Genomic DNA, 24,302 nt, shown 5'->3' with positions numbered 1-24,302 from the left:
GGAACTAGTTAACAATTATGTTGGCTGCTTTTGTACTATTTATAGCATCAGGAGGCCACTCCAAAAAGATGAGGACGAGGAAGAGGATGCTGAAAAAATGTTTTGCGATGCGGTATTGAAAGGGAACTGTAAATAAAACCCTGCGCAGCCTCATAGGAGGTGCAGTAAGATGCCATATACATGTACTTAATGCCTCTTCATAAAAACACAAATCTAACCCGTTGCTGTGTGTACCAGATTGTATAAGTGTATGTGAACCGGCAAGGTGTGGTGAAGTAAAGGCAATTACTTTACATGTTTACTATTGTGTGACTGCATATGACATTTTCAAAAGGGTTCCAGTGTGGGACAAAGGTATTTTTGTGGTTGTGGCTTTTCCTGGTTAGAAGAGCTCAAAAGTGCATCTTTTAAAAAGGTCTTTTTGTATCTGCCCATAACTTACAAAGACGTCCTTAAGTGCATTCTTCTTCATGTTAAGTCAATACAAATATTATTCAAAATTCCTCTTTGAAACATGCCCACCCACCTCCCTCCACAGGAGGAAGGTATGGGGAGAGTCGCATAGGAATGCTGCACTTTGGATGTTGTAGTGAACTTGGTTATTGTTTGTGTTCTAGGTGGGAGCAGCGGGAGCTGACTAACAGAAGGGTGTATTACGTGGATCACAACACCAAGACCACTACTTGGGAAAGACCACTTCCTCCAGGGTAAGGTAACTCGTCATGTATTTATCTGGCAAGGGTTCCTCCCTGGCTTCCTCACAAGCTTTCTAGCAATCGTACCTCCCTATGTTCATCAGTGGTCCCCCTTTTCTAGACCAGATCCAAGAGCTTTTTTTCCAAATACCCGAATTACAATAAAATGACATTTTCATTCGGCAGTTCTAAGAGAAATGGGACTATGCTACTTAAAATGTCAGCAGTCTGCTGGCTCTGAAAGAGCTTGGAATACTTTGTACTAGGGATGCCATCTTGTTTGTTTTCCTCTCCGACAGAGTGCTAGCTTGGGTTTCACTAGCGTTTTGCTTCTTTTCAGTGCTTGATGTCCACCAATATTCTTCTTTTGATTTTGGGGCATTTCATGTCTATACTGTTATTATGCTCTCTGGTAAGTCATCAAGGTATAATGGTAAATGTATGACTCCGGCCTGAAATCTCACCCCTTCCCTCACTGCCAAAGCCCCCTCAAATTATAATAATGTGCTTTTTATATAGGCCTTTAATATAAAGCGCTTTACAACGGACATATTTACATACAATACTATGATTACCCAATTGAAATTGTATCATTGAGAAAGCATGGCAGTTGAAGTCTGCCATGTGAACGTTACTTCTCTCTATGTAAGATTTGTTCCCGTATTCCCAGATATCAAAATACGCTCCAGTTTTGAGATTTCGCTCCCCTTCGCTCCCCATAAGGCTTACTTCTGTTATGCTAGTATTTCAAGTACAATCCCCAAATTCTTTTAAATACCTTGATGGAAAACTCTCCCTTTTTCACAGTTGCGTAAGTAATAGTTTGTGAATATCCCTGTATTCACGAAGGATATTTTCCCCAAAATTGAAAAAAAAAGTACAAGAAAATGACAGAGGTAAGGGTTATCTAATTTTGAGCTATGCATGTGTGTGGGAGGTTGAAGGGGTGGTTACAGGGAACCTTGCATTAAATCGAACGGGAGTCGGGAGGTGAATAATGAAACCGAACAATTACCCTTATTCATTAAAAAAATAGGGTTTGGAAAATAGGGGGGGGTTCATCGTAGAGCAATGGGTTGACAATTTAAAGAGAGATCCTGGCTTAATCCACTAACACTTATGCAGCTTTCCCCTTGTCTCATTGATGCCAAGGGCTCTTTCTGAATTAACGAGTTTGCTTCCATGTCTGGTGTGAGCACCATAAAGCACTGCTAATTATTTATTTGGTTTATTTTAAGCAGTTATTTAGCGCAATCTTTGCCCCAGAGGGCTCATGCAGCACTGTGCAGGAGAAGACGAATATACACGAGTTAAAATACAAAAGAATCAACATCAATTTCATAAACCTTGCCATGAAAATCACGCTGAAAGCAATACACAAACTAAGGTTTCAAATTATTTTGGGACTAAATAAGTCTTATGTGCTGATTTTCCTAACAATGCTTGTGGCGTAAATAACAGCTTTATTAAAAACACAGAGGTGAGTTCACCACTATGTCTTTAATACAAGTCTTATTTTACATTGACAAATATTGTTGGGAAAATTTGCATTTTATGATAAAAGCAGCAATTCCTGTTCTGCTTGTTTAAAGCGTATTAACCACCTGGCTTTCTCAAGAGGAGATGGATACTCCTCTCAGCCTTCAAGGGAAAAAATAAGCAGAGTCCCACACCATGATGTTGATGCACTCTTCCAGATAGAGAGGATCAGCAGAGAAAGAATCAAATGCCCACTATGCCGACAGAGTCTTTCTGAACAGCAGGAAACCATGAGGGGGAAGCAAATAACATAGCAAGGAGCCGCAGCTCCTTCACTGCTACTAGCACGGCTGCGCACCGCACACCAGCTCAGGCCTGCCCAGGAAGGAGACTGGTGCGCCCCTGTACCAAAAGGGAATTAAAAACGAACATCACCAAAACAAATTGAGACTTATCTTAGGGAAGGCCCTGGCCGACCCCTTAACATGAACGGTAGAATTGAATGAAGTGAACTGCCATTGTTGTTCCACAGCGGACTGGCGTGGAGAAAAAGGTCAGGGGCGAAAGGGGCTATGTGAAGACTTTCTTGTATGTAGAAACCAGAAGGTGTCTAACCCGCTCGTCCCTGTGGATCTCTCTGTTTGCCAGGGCACGCCCATCGCAGTTGGATCCAGACCCTGGGGGTGGACCAGTGCGGGAGGATCACCTGGGTGAGGGGTCCTTGGGGAGTGGGAGTGGGTCACCGGATGGTGAGACGCAGTATCCCTCTCTTCCCTGTAACACATTTATGCCATCCTACCCAATGGGATATTTTGAAACTCAACCCCCCTTTTCCCTGCACAAACACTTTTACACAGACAACCCACTCTGGGAGAAAACAGACTCATACCCGAGCCGTGTACATGACATGCCCCAATACTATGGCCAGGCAATTATCGAGATCACACTCTGAGCGAGGCAAAACACACAACGATACAACAGTTTTGAGTTGGCAGTTGAACGAGGTGAGAAAGACAGGCGGGCATAAGAGGTTTGTGAGAGGGGCAACACCCATGACCTTTTTGACAGGAAGTCGTTACTTTCAAGAAACCTTCGAGCAGAAAACGTAAGACCAGGAAACAAGGTTGAAGAATCCTGTATTGTGTGTCAGAGGTATTCAGGGTCCTCCCGCGTAACTGACCAAGGCAGGAAGGAGCAGCAGACGCTGTGGTATCGTCCTTGGCTCCAAGAACAAAAAAGCGACAGAGAACAACACAGCCGGTGAGTTGGGGAGACCGATGCCAGACCGGTCTGTGTTGAAGTAAAGGATGCAAGCAGCAACATTGTAAAGTGAGCGCTGGAAGGAACATTGTTAAACGCATGCGATGAAAGACGTGAGTGAAGCTAAATTGCTGGTGAATATTTGAACATTAGAAGAAAAGATACAATACCGTTGACAGAGTGGTCCGGCACTGCGAATGTGCTCAATCAAAGGTCTCTGTATGGTATCTTGACAAAAGGAAACAAAAGCAGAACATCGATGTGAAGTGTAAATTGTGTGAAGTAAATCGAAGTGGTCCTGCAACGGTTTAAGCAAAACCCATCACGCATTCGAAAGTCTTTGATGCTGGTATCAAAAGGGGATCTGAGCCTGGATGAGGGGGATCCATGGTTCAAATTGTGAACATTGTAGAAAAGGGGTCTCAACCCGGACGAGGGGGACCAGTGGCCTGAGCCCGAAGGAAGGAGACAAGTCTTGAACTTGTGAAAGTGAAACCCTGACAAAGTAAACAATCTTTTGTGTTTTGTTTGCTGCTTCAAGCCCTCTGCGATAAGAGACTGTCGTTGCGAGAGAGACTTTGGCGGAAGGCCCTGATGCCTATGTGTTGAACTGTTACCTCATGACCAAGACTCTAGAGGGTGTGTGAAGCCCACACATGCTGCCTTGCCGTGCTGAAAACGTGGGCAAGGGAAGCTAACTGCTCAACTATCCTGACATATCATTTCTTGAACACTTCTTTTACATGCATTGTTCTCCCACACCATTTTGTATTTAGAATTAAGGATTGGCAGTAGGATTATGAGAATGGGCCCTTTTATTTTGACAGACTCCACTAGGACTGCATTATTATTTTTTGATGATGATCTGCATCTTTTTAATTTAGGTTTAGATAGGCGTTTTACCAACTCATTGAAGTTCAATAAACACCCTTGAACTGCGATCACTTGTCTGTTTTCACTCTTTGATACCATGCCTTCCTTACATTTGGGAAGACATGGCCAGATGAGTTATGTACAGAAGACAGGGAGGGAGTTAAAAGAGACCTCAGAACGTTCTGGATTGTCTTGGGTGAGGTCTGATGAGGAGGTGGCAGCCCAACAGACCAGCAGGAGGAGTGGACTGTGGAGGCTATTTCTGGAGCAGGTGACACATTCGTTAGTGAGTGCAAGTGGTACTGCATTGAGAGTGTGTGTGAAGTGTGATTAAGAGTGGACGTACAGGAAGTGAATGTGAAGTGTTTGTGTAAGTGAAAAGTTGGTGTATGAGTGGAGAGGGGGGCGCAGTAGTGTTAGTCGTGTGGAAGGGAAAGTAATAGTGTCAAGGATGGAATAGTAACATCAAAGGGTGGAGGTGAGGACTAGAAGGAGTGCAAGTCATTGGGTGGCCAGAAGAAGGCGTAGGATAAGTGGAAAGGGGTGGAGTGGGAGGGACGAGAGTAGTAGAGAGTAACAGGAGTGGAGAGTAGTGAGAGGGCAAGGAACAAGTGGGTGTGACATTAAGGAGACTAAATCATGCAGAGTGTCTGAAAGGCACAACACACTACCCTTTTTTTAGATCACTAATCACTGGACATTGTAGGCACAGTCTAGGAAGTCCCTCAAGGAGATTCGACAGATCAGACCTTTTACCTTAGTTCTTCACCTCTAGTATAAGTTAGACCCTAGTCAGTAGGGGACACTAATCGATATATACTAACCTGGGAAGTAGGGATGCCTGGTTAAGGGAGGTGGAGCTTTTCTAAACAAGAGAGTGGGACCGCCCCAAAGGCTCTGGAAAAATCAAATAAAAATCCTTGAACATCTCTTAGACTCTGAGTATTTCCTGAGTCATCTGTGACACACCACATTAGCAGTATGTGTCAACATGCAAGACCAATCCACAGCTCCGAACATATGCAATTGGACATATGCCAAAAAGGCTGTATCGAAAGCCGATCACTCACCACTTTGAAGCTCTAACATCAGAAACCCTGCAAAATAAGACATATGTGCATTGTAAGGTTCACCAATAAAGCTTTTAAGGCAAAAGTGGAATTCTCCGACTAATGATAGAGAAAGGAAGAGGCCTTATTAACTTGCCCAAAGGATAAATACTTGGAAACCAGAGATGTTTTAAGTTGTGCACCTTTGTTTAGGTGTCTGATAAGGCAATGGGTTCCTATTGTGACATTGTCAGTCAAAGATCGGCCAGTGGAAATGGCTTAACAGAAGACGTTGAAAGTCCTATAACACATTCTGAGGAGAAAATAGTTGACAGAGTTGGTATCCTCTTCTGAGCACTACTTACAGGCAGATTGGAGCTTCCAGTGAAATTCCAAACTACCTGACTGCCAAAAGATTTCAGCTCAGCGTTGACTGTCTCCTATACCATTGTGAATTAGAAGACGCCTTGACCATGTCATACGTTCTAACTAAGGAAATGTCCAAATCGACCAAATTAGCAAAATCTGGATCTCTTTCTCTTTTTCTCTGATCTGTAAGACACAAGGCAAAAACAGATCAATTGCATTTCTTATCTCATTCAGATAAAATATCATGGAGCTTATTCAAAACTAATAACAGCTACCCTCTCGGAGCCTGGAGGGTACTGTGAGGGGTCAGAAATGAGAGGCGGACACAAAGTGGTAGTATTTTCAACATCGGACATCTTTATTAAAATTAAAGGGTTGGACAAAGGCCTCTCTGTCCCTATCCAAGGGAGAGTTTCCCTACCTATGAATCTAAAACTAAAGATCAGTCTATGCCTCATCGTCAAAATTATATACACTGTGTCCAACCATACTAATCTGACACTCACACTAGAAATTAACGACTAAGGGTGTAAGGAAAAAGTCTCTTGTGCAGGCTTGGTAAAAAGTGTTAAAAAACAAGTAGATAACTCCAACATAAATAATTATTGATCCAGATGGTGGTTCCCTTCCCCTGGATGTCTCAGGTAGGATGCCAAAGGTGTCTCTTTCAAACAATAACTTGTTATGGAGAAGCTCCTGGTATACTCCTCTGCCGGGAACTCCGTTGTTTCGTCAGACCCCCTGGTATACTCTCCTGCCAGGTATCTGCCCACAATGTCTTATTTCTCTGTATATTTCAAAATGGATCACCTGATGTACTCCCTGCCAAGAATCCCTTTCTGGGGCTTGCAAATCCCCATGTATGCTTCTCTGCCAGGTATCTTTTTCCCAAATAATCACAGCAATGATGAGTTTCTTTCACCAGGGCTTCTTTTAAGGGTCTCGTGTCTGCACAGTTGTAGTCCTTCTTTGTCTATACTTGCTTGGCTTAAGGTACTACTTGTTCCAGCTTTCCCCACATTGATATCTCTCATACAGAGACTTGTTCAAGTTCTATCTTTTAACTCCTTGTACTAGTATTAATTGACTTGTGACAATGCTTGCTTCTACCTTCCCCATATTGACATCTGATAAATGAGGATTTGGACACATTCTCTCATTGTATTCTACTTGGTCGGTATTCAAAATAAGTTTTTAATGGCTCACTTGCCCTGTCGGTACACCTCTGGGCAGACTCACTGGTGTCTGCTAGCGTTCCTGACCTGTGGTACGTTGCTGCAGTGAACTTTCACTCTGGGACGGCGTTTCCCGCACTGCAGACCTTCTCTAGGCTCCCCTGCCAGCTCCGCGTTCACCCGCCGGTAAGTTTGCTTCTCCTGGGCAAGACCACGCTCCTGTTAGCCTTGCTGTTGCTGCCGGCTCCCTAACGGTTCTCCTACGGTGACTGCTGTGTCTTTTGTGGCCTTGCGACACGGCCTTCTCCCTCGGTTTATTTTAATTTATTTTATTAAGTATTTTTAAGGCGCTTGGTACAACAGAATTGTGTTTCAAAGCGCCTCCAGGCTATACATGGGAAGGGAACAGGGGAAAAAATCACAATTGCAAAAACAGTAATATACAGTCATGGTCCTACTAGGTCTTGTGGCATTTGACCATGCAAGTGAATTGAGGAGAAGTGCAGGGGAAGGGGATGAAAGGGGGAACAGAGGAGTGGACAAGTGCTGGACGAGGGTCTGGGAGGGAAGTGCTAAGGGGGAGCCAAGAAGGAGAACCTCGGGCTAAGTGCTGGTACAGGCGACCCTCAAATGTAGGCTGTGGAGCCACCAAGCAGGGCAGTGCCCTTTGGAGGGAGGGATGCTGGTATTGACTGGGAGGAAGGGCCTGGGATCCTGTGAGATTCATGGGCATCAGGCCACTGGTCACAGTGCCAGTGGAGTGATTAGCAAGGAAGGGAAAGAGGCAGAGAAGAGCAGAGTTTTGAGCAGTTTCTGGACCTTAAGGAGGTCCGGCTCAAGTCTGAGAGAGGCAGGGAGGCTCTTCCAAAGGGAGGCACCAGCCAGGGAGAGAGACATGTCCCCTACGATCTGCTTGGAGAAGCGTTTGGCAGTCAGAGAGTTGGAATTAGAGGAGCATAAGGCGCTAGCAGGGGAGTATTTAGGGAGGGAAAGTCGGAGATGGCTTGGTCCCAGTCCCCAGAAAGCCTTGTGGATGACGCCGAGGGTCCCTTGGATTGAGGCCAAAGATAAGTCTGCAGACCTGTTCTAGATTAGCTGGAGTGGGCAAAGGGAGGAAAGAGGGAGATTGAGAAAGAGGCTGTTGCAGCTCTGGGAAAAGGTGAGAAAAGGATGAATGCCTTGTTCTTCTTTCATTCTGCTTCTCTCCTTTCCTCCAGTGCGGGCACAATTTTTAAATGTACTGCACACTTGGACCTCATCACAACAACTAGCCGGCATGTGCATCTTAGTGTTTCCTCTAATCTACATGAACTCCTTCTCCCTATTCCTCGTCTCAGCACTTGAGGCTTTACAGGAGTTGAAGTGATATGATATATGATTGGTTATTTATAATGCGTCCATAGGATTTATAGGACTACTAACGTGATTTTGTTTAAGATGTTTGGTTAGCAGAAAAACATCAGAGACAGGAAATGTTGTGTGTATTATGTATATATGAGGTGTGAATGGTATTCTGCTTAGAATGTTTTGCAGGAGGGGGTTTGGGGTTTTACAGCAGGAGGGATTTGTATAGTGGTAGCACAACAACCAGGTTTTTTTAGGAAGGTAGGTATTCAAGGTGCATCTTAAGTATGCTAACAACTGGATCAATTGGAGTGCTCACACTCAAACACAGAAAAAGAGAGGGCCACACGGCTTGGTGTACCTTACCCTAAGGAAGGAACACAAACAGTTGACCTGCCCCACAGGTTGTACCCACACTCAACATCGAGCAGCCTCAAGATCTAATCTACAGCTTTGGTGAACATTGCTCAACCTTCTGGAGAATACCACATTTTTTAGCCTTTTTTCATGTTTGGACGACCCTTGTCTGCCTACAGACACTGCCACTAGTATAGAAGGTTGAGGGATAGTACTCTCCTCTATATCTTTTAAGTAGGCGATACACCACGCGCTACCCAGGGATAGACACCCCCGCCAGGGTTAGGGTGTTCTTCCTTAGCATACTTAAGATGCACCTTGAATACCTACCTTCCTAAAAAAACGTTGTTGTTGTGCTACCATACATTTCCTTGTTAACGGTTAAAAGGATGATCGCGGTTGTACCGTGTCCTTTAGCTTTTTAAGCTTTCCCTGTTGTTTTCGGGATTTGTATAGTGACAACAAGCCATCAAGCATTTGGGAATTATGAGGTCTTCCTCTTGAGGAAAGGAAGAATGCTACATCTCTCCCAATAGGGTCAGCACCTCGTATTCATGGGGTGCGTGTGAAGTTTTACACCCTATTGGCCTAGTGCGAGCGGGGTACGTTTATTCTGAGGGGTGCGCTGGGAGTTTTACACGTGATTTTGCATATGTCCCCCTGCACCCCCACCCACCCAGCAGTGACGGGCACCTGCCAGCAGGCCCGACTCATGTCCCCCTGTATCCCCACCCACCATTGACGGGCACCTTCCAGCAGGCCCCGACACATGTCCTCCTGCACCCCTCCCACCCACCATTGACGGGCACCTGCCAGCAGGCCCTGACTCATGTCCCAACAAACATGTCCTAACAAAACAGAGCCATGTCCCTAAAGCCAACCCTAATCCCCCTTGCCCCCCAGTCCAAGCATGCAACCATCCACATAACCCACTCCCAAATTACCCATGCCTGGATAGTCTAAATGAACCACCATGCCCATGCAGGAATGCACAACGGAGCCACACAGTGGCAACACATGACTGAGGAAATGTTCAATGAGACATGCACAAAACCAATGACAGAACACAACGCCAATTTAGAAGTTAGAAAAAATGTATTCAAAATATAATGAACTGACTTGGAGGAATTGTAAAATGAAAATCAAAGTACAATGACTGATTAAGAAAAAAAAATGTAAATCCAATGAAGCCAAAAATAAGAAAAATCATGTACAATAAAAAAGTGGTACATTGCCAATGTCCATAATAAAATCATAATCCAAATTCAAAAAAAAACATTGATCCATGGGAATATAGAAAAAGAAAGTGTGTACAAGTCTGCAACTATATACAATGGAAGTCCAAATGGTCCATGATCCACAAACAAAAGGAAACCTACAAAAACGTCCTATGGAAAAAAAAAAACTATATACATGAAGTGGAGCAATGTCCATTAACTTCAAAATAAAACAAAAACAAAGGAAACCTAAGACTAATGAACTATATGCAATGGTGGCGGGCAAGTCCTACGGCTCATTCAGTGATGTTCCAGGCCAGGGCATCATCGAACTCCACGTCGATGTCCCGGAGGCGGGCCTCTTCCCTGTCCTCGAGGTCTCGCAGGGATGCAGTCATGGCCTGTTCTAACTCTCTGTGATTTGCTTCGAGGCACTCAGCCCGCCTCAATGCCCTGCGCATGGAGTTCTCCGCCCTGACCATAGTGAGCCGTGCCTCCTCCGCCCGCTGCCGCTCTGCATCTATCCGCTGGCCCAACCGCTGCCACACGGAAGACACTCCCATTCCAGGGTCCTCCTGCCCTCCGGCCGATGCCTGCCCCTCTGATGTTGATGGCCCCGAGCCATGATGCCTCCCACGCTGAGCCTGCCGCTGCCTCCGACGCAACTGCTCTGCCAGCACGACGGCATCCGGGCTGATGGAATTCACCAGCACCGTCGTGCACGTGCCCTGTCCGATGATGCCGGCACATCCTCCATCTGCTGGGGTCCAGTTGCTGGGGTGTCCACCCCTGCTGGACCTCCGACTCCTGACTGTGGCAGGGATGGGATCTCCACTGAGCTGGCTGCATTGGTCGGGGCAGGTCCACAGGGGGTACTGGTGGCATCTGGGCCGGAGGACGGCATGGAGAACGACTGGCGCATAGTATGCACAGAGGAGAGGGCCGCCAGAGTGCCCGACACATGTAGGAAACCCCTCGACCATGGCCCCTCCCAAGTGGGCCACGTCGGCACGCAGCTCTTCGTGAAGGCGTGCGTGTTCCCACCAGGAAGCACGCACATCATCACGAATGTCACGCGTGTGCAACGCGACACCAATCAGAACAGACTCTCTACGGTCACGGGTCCCCTCGTCCGCAGGTAGAGGAGTGCCAGATGACGTGGACCTCCCCCCTACCTGCGGACGGGCCTGGGATAGGGCATCCCTGCTGGTGCAGTCAGTGTCAGGGACAGTGACATGCACAGGCCCCTCCACGGTGACCTGTGCTGCCTCCTGCCCCTGGACTGCACCACTTGCACCAGTGGTACCATCTCCACAGCGGCCGCCTCCTCCTCTGTGCACACCAACAACCTGGATGGCTTCACACCGTTTTCCGCCGTCGCAAGCCCCTGTGGGGGCTCACCCGCCCCTTCCGCTGCAGCCGTAGTGGCAGACGCAGCACCAGTCCCCTCACTCCCGGATGATGGTAATTCCTGGGTGGGTGACTGGGCCTTGCGTCGCCGGCCGGTGGAGGCCTCGCTGCCGCTCTGCTCCACAGCGCCGTCTCCGCCCTCTTCTTCACTCGCCGCTGTGTAGAGGGAGACATTGAACACAAGCATCAGGGTACTGTACAATAGTGCCCTAGACAGGAAGCAATAGAACATGAGTGGTACTGTCAAACGTCACTTCCATCATGTCTCCCAACAACACATGGGTCAGTGCAGGCAACACACATGCAGGAACTGGCATGGCAAATGCAACAAAACTTGCATCCATGTCCACCGCACTGTAGATAGATCCAATAGTGGGCTGAAACTCACATGCATCATGGGACATACTGATCACATGCACACGCATCACCGGAGGGTCATGCATCTGGCCCCGTTTGCCCACAGACACAGTGGATACAAGGATGAGTAGGCTGTATCAGTGATTCAACACATCGTCACGGACATGCGTCATGCATCCATGGCGCACACACTACTCTGACACACAGACATGTACATCATGCATGTCCATGACAGCAGCACACATCTATCACACCACAAACATGTCAAGGTACAGACACAGACATGCATACATGTGTGCATTCCGCATGCTGCTCAGCATGATGCATTGTAACACATACACCATCCATGTGGGTTACACCTGACTAGACTCACATGCAGCACCTGCACACACACATCCATACATGACCCATGTTACACATGCAGCCGAGTAGCTACCTACCACCACGCTTCAACATGCACTGTTTCAAACGTGAATACATGGCCACTTACCGCTCGACTCCAGACAGGCCTGCATCCTGAAGATCTGGTGGTGAAGCACTGGGCGAATGCGCTTCAGGACCCTCATTTGCTGGGTGGTAAGGTGGGCCCGGTGCCCCACTGCATCCGCTGCCTCCAAGAGACACCAGGCCTTCTTGAGGGTCCTGGATTTGTAGTCCTCCCAGCGCTTCCGGGCGTGTTTGATGTTGCGGGGTGCCACCCCCTCCACGTTGATGGCACCCACTATGTCCTCCCAGATCCTCTCCCGTCCTTCCTGGTCCGCGCACAATGGTGTGAAGAGGGCATCATAATGCCCCAGAACTTGCTCCACCAGGATACCAACTTCCTTGTCACTGAAGCTAGTAGCCTTCTGCCTCTCTGGCTGGGCGTCGCCAGTGGTCTCTGATGGTGTTTTCCCCGACATGGCGACCCCCGAGGCAGGTGTGTGTGGGCAACTGGGCCCTGGGGCTGGGCTGCAGAGTGATGGAACACCAGTCGGGAGTCTTCTGTTCCAGCAGGGATGGTCACAGCAACTGGAACCCTGCAGATGGAAGATGTGCAGGCACCAAATGACAGGGCACGGTGGCAGCAGGCAGGCAGGCAGGCAGCAGCAGTTGGCTCGTGGGAGGCTGCTCGGTGCTCTGAGAGGCAGTAAATCGTCTTTCTGGGAAGGAGCGTGGTCTTCCGTGTGTTGTCCCGTGGCCAGCTTGATACAGAGTGATTTGGCACGTGAAAAAACTGCATGTCAGTGTGTAATTCGAGGAAGGGGCCTTAGCGCGTAAGCGCGTGTGTGACGTAACTCGCGCAGGCGTTTCCCTGCAACGGGTTGAGGGTCCCACGTGGGTTTCTTTCGCTCTGTATGTGCTTTTCGTGGAAAGCGGTGCGTGTGTTTTCCAGGTGTTGGGGTTCACACGCGATTACTTCACAGCAGGTGGGTGTCGGCTACGTGTTCTTCTACACGCAAGGCAGACAGTGAGTCTGCGGGTGTCCCTGTTTGTCACTTACCCCTTTTTTTCCCACCCATACTAGCCTACGCGTGGATCACGTACATATTTTTGGGGTTCCTGGCTGCCATAGCGTACTGCGTGTGTTTTTTAACACGCACGTGGGCTACAGGGATCGCTTATCTCTTTTTCTTGCTTTTATGGAATGCCTATGCGTTGCGTGACACCTCATTTCTCCTAGGGGGCCACAGAATGGGACATTCATCGTAGCTGTATATACGTGTTTGTTGTTTGCGCACGCTTTTGTTATGTGCAGGGATGCTACCACCTGCCTTTGTGTGGTGGACGTGTTTAGGCCTGTGCACGTCTTTTTTGGCCCACGGATTTCCCCTGTTCGATTCCATGAATACGTGTTGTTAGCGCGTGTGTGGGCGTTGCGAGCATTTACCTCCCGTACTTCCCCAGTAACGCCCACATTTTCATGCGTTGTTCCCCATTCTGCGTGTTACGCCCCGTGTTACGCCCACTTTTCTTGTGTGCGTTACGTTACTGGGGCACTACACTACTTGCAGGGTTCCCACCAGATAGACCAGAGCATGTGCCACAAAGATAGCACGTCCAAGATGCTCTTTCCAAACTTGGTAAGGCTGGTGTAGGCCCACAAATACAGGAGCTGAAAACAAGTGGACCTAACTCTGGACACAAGCTGAACAAAAGGCAGTTATAGAATGCCTGTCCAAGTTCTATACTGTCTATGGCACAAACCTTCTATGATTCCAAGCTCCCCCTTCATCTTGCATTGAGGGAGGCCTGTTCTCCTACATAGGTAATAATGTCAGTTAAGGAACTTCAGGGGAAAGTTGCCCCACCACCTACCCTCACTCTACTACATACTTCCTTACCGCTGTCCCTTGTGGTAAAAATGCCTCCCCACCCTGCGAGACCTGACAAGGAGGTTTCAGAGTTTCATATTAATCAGGGGGTTAACTTCACACTTAGTTCTTGAACCCATTGTCGGAATCTGAAAATTCCCACCATAAACCAGATCGGAAATGTTTCCACAGGTTTTCCTGAAAGAAAGAAAGATGTTGGATCCTCCAAACATGTGTGTTACATATGGGTGTTTATCCCTGGGATCCACAGCTTCAAAGCAAAGGACCAAATGCTGGATATCATCCTGTATTGTAGAGAGCTGTTCACTCAGTAATGTAATAAGAGGATGCATGAACACTTATTGAGGGCTAAGGCAGCTTTGGTAGCCTTTGAGAGATACATGCGCTTAGAGTATACTTTAAAGGCGTCCACATGTGCATCCCCTCACACCTTTTGCACACACTACTCCATGGACACTTGTTCCAGGGCAAATGAGCAGTTTCTTCAAGTGGTACGGTGTATCGATTTTGCCTGAATGTTATAGTTAACTTTTTACATTATCCTTGGATTCTGCCTTCCGTGATTAGTGTGCTGTTACAAGTATGAATGGCGTTGAGTAGGTGCAAGATAATCACCATAATGACACCTAATTCAGAGTCAACTTTCCTGTCAATAATAGTCCAAATTGTTCCTACTCTACTAAAAGGACAAACAATTGTCTGTTTGGTCCAGGAGTGTGCACAAGAAGGATCCTTACCCAGCACAGTTTTGCTAAATTAAATGCTGTTGTGCTTCAGTCCTGTCTTTACCCTCACAATGATATTGTGCTCTAGCACCTTGAAGCGTCTCTTGTGCTAGATGGAATTACTAATAAAGATCTGAGACCAAATAACCAGACTAACTCAGAAAATATGGCAAAACACTACTATATTCTCAATTCAATAAAGCAGGGCAAACTGTCGAACAGCTGACTGATGCTTGCACACGTACACGTACACATAAACTTGATTATACAGAGGTTATATACCCAAATATGTGTCACATGTGGCATCCTACATGGCAAACTTCAAAACATATTGAAGGGAAGGTTTGGTTAATGGAACATATGTACCTATGGTACATAGGGGTTAGTACTTCACTGGCTGCCCCTTTTCTGTAACGTACACCTCAAACTGCCTCTAAATATGTATAATACTGATTATAGCAGAGAAACTGGCAGCAGATTGGCCATGCAACATTGTATAGCATGTTGCACCATAGACCCTCCGATTGGTTGGCATTTTCACCCAACTTGGATTTTTGGCTTGTTAGCAGCATGCAAGCAAAACAAAACCCAGGTGCTTGAGTCACATTACTCTCTGCTTTCCCAATTAATCCATCATCTCTCATCATTCCAGCCGTAAGCCAAAGTTTCCCGTCTGTAGTTGACCTTGTAGTCTGCTCTCTGTTCTGGGACATTTGAGGGAATGTAAGTGCACATCACTATATTCATCCAATGCTTAATGAATAGCCCTTGTTTTCGACTTCTGAATCATGTGAGAGGAGACCGCAAATGTGTCCATTTCAACCTCCAATTTACTGCGATTTGATTTACTTATACTGGGGGCCCGATTCATAGAATTAAATAGCACAGAAAAACGTACACATAGCACGTGGTGTACAGGAGACTTGCGCTGAATCCGTGTGGGTCCAACATGTCCCTGCGACACCACAAACGCCTTGCGCGAGATGCCCAGCGAAGACACATACCGTTTAGCACAGTCATCTAAAAAGGGAGAAGAACAACAAGCGTAAATGTGGGATTTACGTGGGAAGTACCACAGTAAAATACTTGCAACCCCCACACGCGCGCTATCAACACATATATTCATGGAATTGAATAGGGCTCTCCTGCGCATGGAAAAAGACGCGCTAACCCGGAAACACATCCGCCAAGGGAAAGCAGGCGTAAGCGTCACCGCGCATCAAAAACAATGCATAAAAAGAGAACGCGAACGAACACAAAAGCGCGGATACAGCTATAATGAATGTCCCATTTTTCACAGCAGTGATCGCGGGACACCGCAGGAGGAGGATAGCCAATGCATGCATTTTTCTACCCAGGGCCAGCCTTTTTGGACTGCCTGATGACCAGGTCTATGGCAGGTATAGGTTTCCAACCCATATCATATTCGACCTGGTCACGGAGTGGGAAGATGACCTCGCATCATTCACCCTGTGCTCCCAAGCACTGAGCCCCTTGGAAAAGGTGCTCCATGTACTGTATTTTCTGCCCACTGGGTCATTACAGCGGCCACTGCCATTGTCGGGGCATTTCACAGTCCACGCGGTCACGCTGCCTACACCAGATGTTGGCAATCATGACTGTACGCCCCTCAGTCCGCAGTCACATATACATGCCCAGAAACATCTGCAGAAAGGCAAGCCGTGGTCCAGGATTGGTATGCGGTGGCGCACTTCCCTAAAGTGCGTGGTGCCATCGATTGCACCCATGTGGCCCTACGGCCACCAAGGGCCACTGAGCACATCTATCGCAATCGCAAGCACTGGCATTCCATCAACATGCAAGTTGTATGTGATGCCAAAGGAATCATCACCTCTGTATATGCCACCTATCCAGGGTCCACACATGATAGCTTCATATTCAGAATGTCACCCCTACAGCGGGCCCTGGAGGCTGGGAGGCATGGCAACACATGGCTCATTGGTGAGTACAAATGACCCTGAAAATGCATGCATGTCTCACACAGACAAAACCACACCACTGACAACCCATCTCACCTCTACAGGGGACAGTGCCTACCCTGTGAGCACCTACATGATGACACCAATACAGAACCCCACCACACCACCCCCGGTAAAATACAGCGCAGCCCATATTGCAACTAGGGGCAAAGTGGAGCACACATTCGGAGTGTTAAAGTCATGCTTCCGCTCCCTTGACCACTCAGGTGGTGAGCTACTATATGCACCACCAGTAGTGTGCAAGATCATTGTGGCAGCATGTGACCTGCACAATGTTGCAACACGATGTGGCGTACCGGTGGACATGGGGCCAACCACATGCATGGCGGCTGCGCATGGGAGGGGAAAGGGCACATGGTGAGACTGCCCGTGCCCAGCTTGTCGCACAATTTTTCACCTAAAATCCAACCCATGCGGAGTGCACATAGGCTTGGCACATTCCAGGTGACAATCGATGATGACAAAAGGACAATTTTCTGTCCCAACCATAACACCCTGAGAATGTGTCCTCGGAAATGCTACAGTGTGTGCATGCCTTAGTACTGAACGTATCTCAATCTGGTGTGCACAAAAGGAACACATAGAAGATGGAGTATGCCAGAAATGGCATGACAAAGTACACATCTAAATGCCGGTATGTCACCTAAACCCTCCCACACTTCATGTCACCTGCTTGACACACCATGCCATACAATGTATAAACAGAGAAATAAATGGCCAACACATAACACTACTGTCACAAAGCGTTCAACGATCAACCTGAAAAGTACAGAAATAACTCTCATCAATATAATCATGTACACAGGGACATCAATTGGCCAGTACAACAAACCAGAAACATAGGACCCAACAGTTAATCTGTCTGACCGTGACCATACCCAAATGCACATGTGACTCAATGTGCCGTGACTTGCACCTGCCACCCTTCTAAATTCCACTCTTCCAAATTTGTGTGGCACTGCTAACCAAAGGGGTCCAGGGAAGGGCATGCAACATGAAGGCTAACAACAATGGAGACAGTCAAGGCAATACATCAGGCAATACATCAAGATGGAACATGAACAAAGGATGCATCTCAATGTACAAACATAAAATGATGGCAGGCAACCATGCATGGGACAAACAATCATAAATCTCACTAGGGGTGTGTACACAGGTCGGACTTGAGACTGCCCACAGATAGAATGGAAGCTCAATGCCATTGTGTAAGTTACTTTCACATGCAGCTCTCCTAGCAAGCCCATGCAAAGGGGAAGCAGGAGTGGCATATGTATCTGGACCCAAGGCACAAACACTAACATGAGACAAGCCTCTATGGGACCAGCTGGAACCTACAGTGGATGCCCTCGGCTGCCACACAAAGCAACACACTCACATAAATGCACAATAGACAAAAAACAAATACAAAAATAATCAAAAATGATGATAAGGGACCGGGGGGAGCGGGGCACCTGGCCCAGCCAGGAAGGGAGGAGGTGCAGGGTGCACGTCAACAACCACATGTGTGGATGTCAATAAAGAACCCTCTATGGGTTAAGGGGTCGCACGGCTATGATGGAGTGGGAGACCCGTCGCTGCTGTCGCCACCCTCTGGTGCTCCATCAGAATGTGGTAGTGGAAAGGGAGGATAACCACGCATAGCCCTGGTCTGGTCCTCCATGGCAGTGGCTATGCAGGAGTGAGATGCTTGCATCTGCAACATGATGGCCCGGAGGTCTCCATGCAACACCTCACGGGATGCACACAGTTCCTGCATGATGGTAGGAGTCATCGGTTGCATCTGCTGTTCAGACCTTCTACTGCGGATGACTCGAGTGCCCCCAGTGTAGTCCGGAGGGACATATACTCTGACCTGAGGGCTTCCCTGTTGGCCGGCCATCTGCAGCCAAGGATGCACGCAGAGCCCTCAGTTCCGCCGATCGGCTCCTGTTGCTGGCCACCATGTTCAGGCCGTGAGAGCGGCATGTGAACCGCAATGCCTGCTGCTGGTGCTCCACCTGTCTTGCTGGGGGTATCATGGAATTGGCCACTCTATCCATGCCCTGAGCCAACATCTTACATGGACTGCTCCCACACAGTATCACCAGCTAACACACAGCCACTGCGCTGGCGGACCCCACGCCTGCCTAGGCCAAGGGTACTTGGCCCTTGATGTGATGGCACCGTCTGTGGTTGCAGGACTGCATCCCTCCCTTGATCTGCTGCCCCAGGTTCAGGAGTCAGTACTGTGGAGCGTGACCCTGCACCATAACCACAACAGATGGACGTCCCGACACTGACTGGCCCTGTGAGGGTTCCCCCCTCCAGATGTTTGGGATGCAACAGCACCCACAGTCGATGCACTCACCTGCGACACCACAGAGGTAGCCATATTTGATTCGCCACCAGAGCCTAAGGCTTCCTCGGAGTCGGACTCAGACTGAGTCTGCGCCAGGATGGCCTGTAGCACCAGTGGAACTTCATGGGATACCACAGCACGTCCTCCACTGGTGGTTGGTCGTGGCACACTGTCCTGTTCCTCCTCCACCACCTCCTCTGCATCCAGTGCCTCATCACCTGCACATAGACAGCAAGAAAATGTAGAGCCTTGTAAATACCATAGACCACACACATAGGCATCACAATGTCATCATGTAACACATCAACATTCAACATGCCATGTCACAAACTCCTGCACCTACTCAGTGTCAGTGCAAGTGAAGGCTAGCATGAAAGCAGCCATGGACCTGTGTGTAAGGGCTAAATCCAACCTGTAGTGCATCGTGCATAGCACCTGCTAAACACATGAGCACATGACTGGCATAGTTCATCCACCAACATCACAAATTCAGAAACACATATGCCACGTACTATAGCCATGCCGGATAATACTGAATTAGATGTGACTTGCTGACTACTGTCCCAAAGCCATGTACAATGGATGTGACATGACATGCAAATTACCAACTCATTACACACGGGTGTCACACGGTGCAATGATGCAAGGGTGGTGGAATGGAGTGAAGCCAGACACACCCATCCCATGAGGCCAGTTCACATTGACATCACACGAGTGAATAGGCATGGTGAAGGTGAGACCTGGGGTTGGAAGTGGAAGTGGGCAGTGCAGTACACAGGAATGGCATACCAAATAAATACAACTACATTATCATCAATGAAAATGCACTGTGCTGGTGGAAGTGTATGTGCATAAATCAGCTGTCAATAGCTGGTGGAGGGTTGTAGGGATAGAGTTAACAGCCACTGAGTGTAGAGTATGGCAGGGAGGCAGTGCATGGGTACAGCTGGTGGCTAAGAGGCCCGGGTCGGAGATCATAGTGTGGGCAGGTGACTAGTGCATTCTCTCAGTAATCCAGGACTCCAGCAGGGGAGAGAAGGTAGAGAAAGCAGAACACATGAGGAAGGATCATAAGAGCCCCCAGAGAAGGTTCATCTCCAGTGCCATTGAGGCAGGGAGGCTGTAGCATAGGGAGGCCCCAGCCGAAGATAGACATTAACGACCAAATAATTGCCCTGAGAAGTAACTGACCCTGAGGGAGTAGGAAAGGGATGATCAAATACCATGAGAAGGAAGCAAATTGGGAAGATTGAGTTAAAGGAACTGCGGCACCAGGAGCCATAAGGCCCTGTGGACAATGCAGAGCGATTAACAATGAACAGTCGTAGCCACTGGGAGCCAGTGCCATCATCACAGTCCTAGGGAGACACAACACCTGGCACCAAGACAAAAGGACACTCACCACTATCCAGGTCAGGATGAGTTGCAGAGGGAAGAGAATAGAGGCACAGAAACTGGGTATAGGCCATTGCAGTACCCCACCACAAGTATGACCAGTCCCCTGGAGACACTGAGCTACTGGGGGAATCAGAGGAAAGGAGGAAACCGCCTGAGGAAGTGCAGGCGGCAGGGTGACCCGTTAGAGATGTGTGGCGAGGAGGCCAGTGTGGAGTGCATGATTGTTACAGGCTATCTGCCAACACAGGTTGGAGCAGAAAGAGGGCCAGGAGAGCTAGGACAGAGTTACATGGAAGGAGTGAGCAGGTGCGGTGATTGGATTCCTCACGATGTGCAGCACATTGTGCGTATGCCATCTGCAGGTTAACAAGCACGTGTTGGTCCACCATGACATGGTCCACCCATTGCAGTCATGCAAATGCAGCCTGAACTGCCAGACAAACAACACACTTCATCCAAGCAACATACACATGACCTGGACTCACACACATCACCACTTACCAGACATTGCCTCATAGATTGGCAGGTTTCCCACGGCTTGGATCTGCTCCACATCAATCATACCACCTATGATCTCCTCCTGTGGAGTGAGTTCATCATCATATTTCTGGTAACCCACCTCCAGTCACCAGAGCAGAGGCATAGTTAGCACCCATCTTACCTGTGGCTCGGTGCCGCAGGTCATACCAACGCTTCATTACGTCAGCAGCTGAGCGCCTCTTATGGCCAAAGGTGTTAATAAGGTCAGCGACACACTGCCAGTGGGCCATAAACTGAGCAGGCATATGTGTGCTGCCTGCCTACACAAGCATGTCGCGTTGGTGTACCTGCACATAGTCCGCGAGAACCTGGATCTCCTCACCACTAAAGCTCTGCTTCCTCGACGTTCAGGTCTCCTGTGGCGTGCCTTGGGACTTAGCCTGTTTGCCTACTGCACGCTTTGCCTTCTTACGAGGCTGTGCACACCCTGAGTGGCTGGGACCACTTGGGTCAGTAGGGACTGGAGCGCGCTGGTGGCCTGGGCTGTGGCATCACACACTGGTGTGACCTGTGGGATACATTGACCCACTCATCAGAATTCCCATCCATAAGATGCACTTTAGCAGTTAACAGCAAAATGGCTGCGCTGGCTCCTTTGAGCACCACTGCCTCGCATCAAAACTGCGTTTTGCAGCTACAAAAGGATGGCTGCACTGTTTTGGCAAGCACCTCGTGGGCAGCATGGAACAAGGGGGCACTGAGAAAGCCTGACAGTGTGTTTCTTACATGCACCCAAGAAGAAAATGGAAAAGCAGCACTGCTTTGCTGCTAGCTCAACATTTCCCCTTGAAAAAGGGAAATATTTTACATTTAAAACGATGCCGCTTTGGTGCTCTTTTCATCTGTTCTACATTGCTCTGCTTTTATCAGTGAGCCCCTTGCATGCCCATCCATATTCAGATTGTGCTCCAGCAGAAGAGAGCCTTATTCCTGAATGGCAGGCTGTCTCAGACCAAGTCTGGGAAATCAACAGAAGCTTTACTTTCAACCGCATGGGAAAACGCTTGACTTTTGGGCTACAAAATGTCAAAAATCACTGCTTCAAAAGAAACCCTAGCTCTAGGGGCATATGTCAATTTCAGTGGACGTGAAACTGACTAGGGCTGCAAAACAATGTTGGGAAGTCAGAAGGAAGAGAAAACCTTTTGAAATGGTCAGCACAGCAGACTTCACCATGTATTAAAATGTGCTTTTGCAAATAAGGAAAAATGCTTGTTTTAAAAGTGTGATGGTGGAAGAAGGCCCTGTCTTGGCCTAGCAATGTAAAGGAGATTTTGCTGGGAAATATATATGGGAGGTTTTATGTCAACAGGCTTGCTTCTGATTCAGAACAAAATAAACAACAAAGAATTAAATGCATTGGCTGGACTGTGGAAGCTTCAGAACAGGTTTTTCTGTTGGCTAAACTGAGGCCTTCCCCCAAAAGGAGCCACCATAAACTTCTGGGACATATGCATGCTAATTGCTGCCTTTGTAAACTTTCAATGGACCAGAAGGCCGCATATCACACGCTCGTCAGACTTTTGTCTGTACTCCAGGCTGAGACAATAGATCTGGGACATCTACGTGTGAAGTAGGGAAGTGACAATAAACATTAAATCAAACTGGGAAACCCCCATGGCCACCCTGGGCTGAACTGACAGTTGGTGGTAGCTGAAAATAAAATGAGTCGAGTTGAAGGACAAAGGCCAGGCCCATTTGGCTTAAGATCCTATTTGATGAATACAGTTTTAAGACTGTTAATTCTGTAACGGGACACCTCAGAAATGTAAAGGTTGTACAGTTTAAATGTGATTTTCGTGGCTTTCAAACAAGATATTTTGGCTGTCCATAGCATGTATGGGAAACGCCAGAAGAATGTGAATCATGGGGAAAGTATATATGAGGGAATGTTAAAAATTAATGGAAAGATGCCTTATGATAATCTAGGAAAACAAAAGATACAAATGAATAGGTCCAAGGATGCTAGGCTCAGAACAACACCTCCATATGTATTATCAAACTCTGCATTGCTAAGGAAGGAATCATTCTTCAATAGTATGTTGTAGAGATAAATCTCATTTTTTTTATATTAAAGTTGTGTGCAAAAAGACATAAATCCAACATTTAGAGAAATTAAGACATCAAAATGGTTTGCTAAAACAGAACAATCAGACAAAAAAATATATTTACAACACACAGTGCCAAAAAAACATTTTTTGGGACAATCTCCAAATTATGTGTGTGTAACAAACCCGACTCCTATTAGGATTTGCCAAGAAATTCACATATTGCAGTGTACATATACAAGTCAACATTTGTGGAAAACACATAGAACAATGGTAGGTACACAAAATTATTTTTCTTGCGTAAACAGCATTAATGTGCTGTAGTTTTGGGGGGAGTAGTGCTTCTACACCAGGTGTTTCAGCCGTTTCTAGGTGGGCTAGGTGTGCCTCATCTTTAACACGGCCTTCATCAGGACGGAGTTCTGTGTAGATTGACGTCTGTGCTGCAGGGGAAGGAGACTACAGTCAGGGGGGTGTCTGAGCCAAAATTATTTAGTTTGAGTGAATCACGTGTGGTTGATGTAAAATCAAAAAGCACATAGCTTACCTATGGGTTAATAGATTTCACAGACGCTAAATTTGAGATCTGCTAGCCGCATGGGCTGGTCTCTGTATGGTCCTGTTGCAAATAACAGAGAACGAGAGAAGCAAAGGGAGGTTGAAGCTAAACATGTCCCTGTTTAAAAAGGCATGAAAAAAAATCTTACCTCTCGCTGGAGGTCGAAAAATGCTGATCCAGGGTGGTATCAGTGGGGAAACAGACACGGCTTGCACAGCTAAAAAATATATATGGCTCAAGGTGAGTGTGGTTACCTAGTAACAACTGTCTCATATATATAGCAGTAAGTGCAGGGTTTATTTTAAAGTACCTGTGAGGGTTGCAGCATGGGCAGCCTGTCTGCCAAAAAAGTATGAGCTGGAGCTCCTCAGGCTGCTGTGTCACAGTTGAGACTGCAGGGGCCTGACTGCAAAGCGTTGGTAACGCTGTTGCTAGGTCCCTGTAGGTATTTATATGTCAGCCATCTTGGAATGGCCCTAGGATCGAGTGAGAAACAAAATGATGGATTCTGCTCCATCCGGGGGGCACAAAAAAAGCTCAATCAATTATGGGTGTGATTAGTGTCAACGCGTGTCTAAAAAGTTAATTTAGACAATATTGTTGACAAACGGTTGTCATGGCAACCGTAAGCATTGCGGGGTGGCATTGGTTTTTTATACTCTGAGACAACATAGCTAATGGCCCCATGAGGTTGTGATTACCGAAAATACTTCATTTCAATATGTTGTGGCCTGGATCACAAAATGTTTGTGTCTCGGGAATCTCAGCAGAGAAAAACCATAATTAAGTAGGTG

At 47.5% G+C, this 24,302-nt stretch overlaps 1 protein-coding gene across 5 annotated transcripts in view; it reads left to right on the top strand.

The window, feature by feature from the left end:
- WWP2 (WW domain containing E3 ubiquitin protein ligase 2) overlaps positions 1–24,302 on the top strand; it is a 1,426,252-nt gene that overhangs the window by 1,083,880 nt on the left and 318,070 nt on the right. For all 5 annotated transcript variants that reach the window (XM_069635514.1, XM_069635513.1, XM_069635516.1 and 2 more), the window contains one exon: positions 618–707. In XM_069635514.1, the coding sequence (XP_069491615.1) occupies positions 618–707 (90 nt within the window). The remainder of the gene's footprint in view (positions 1–617; positions 708–24,302) is intronic.

This window comes from Ambystoma mexicanum, chromosome 1q (assembly GCF_040938575.1).
Source record: "Ambystoma mexicanum isolate Mex_15411 chromosome 1q, UKY_AmexF1_1, whole genome shotgun sequence".
NCBI classification, from domain to species: Eukaryota; Metazoa; Chordata; class Amphibia; order Caudata; family Ambystomatidae; genus Ambystoma; species Ambystoma mexicanum.
Note: the sequence above shows the minus strand (reverse complement) of the source record. Positions and strands in the feature narration are given on the sequence as shown.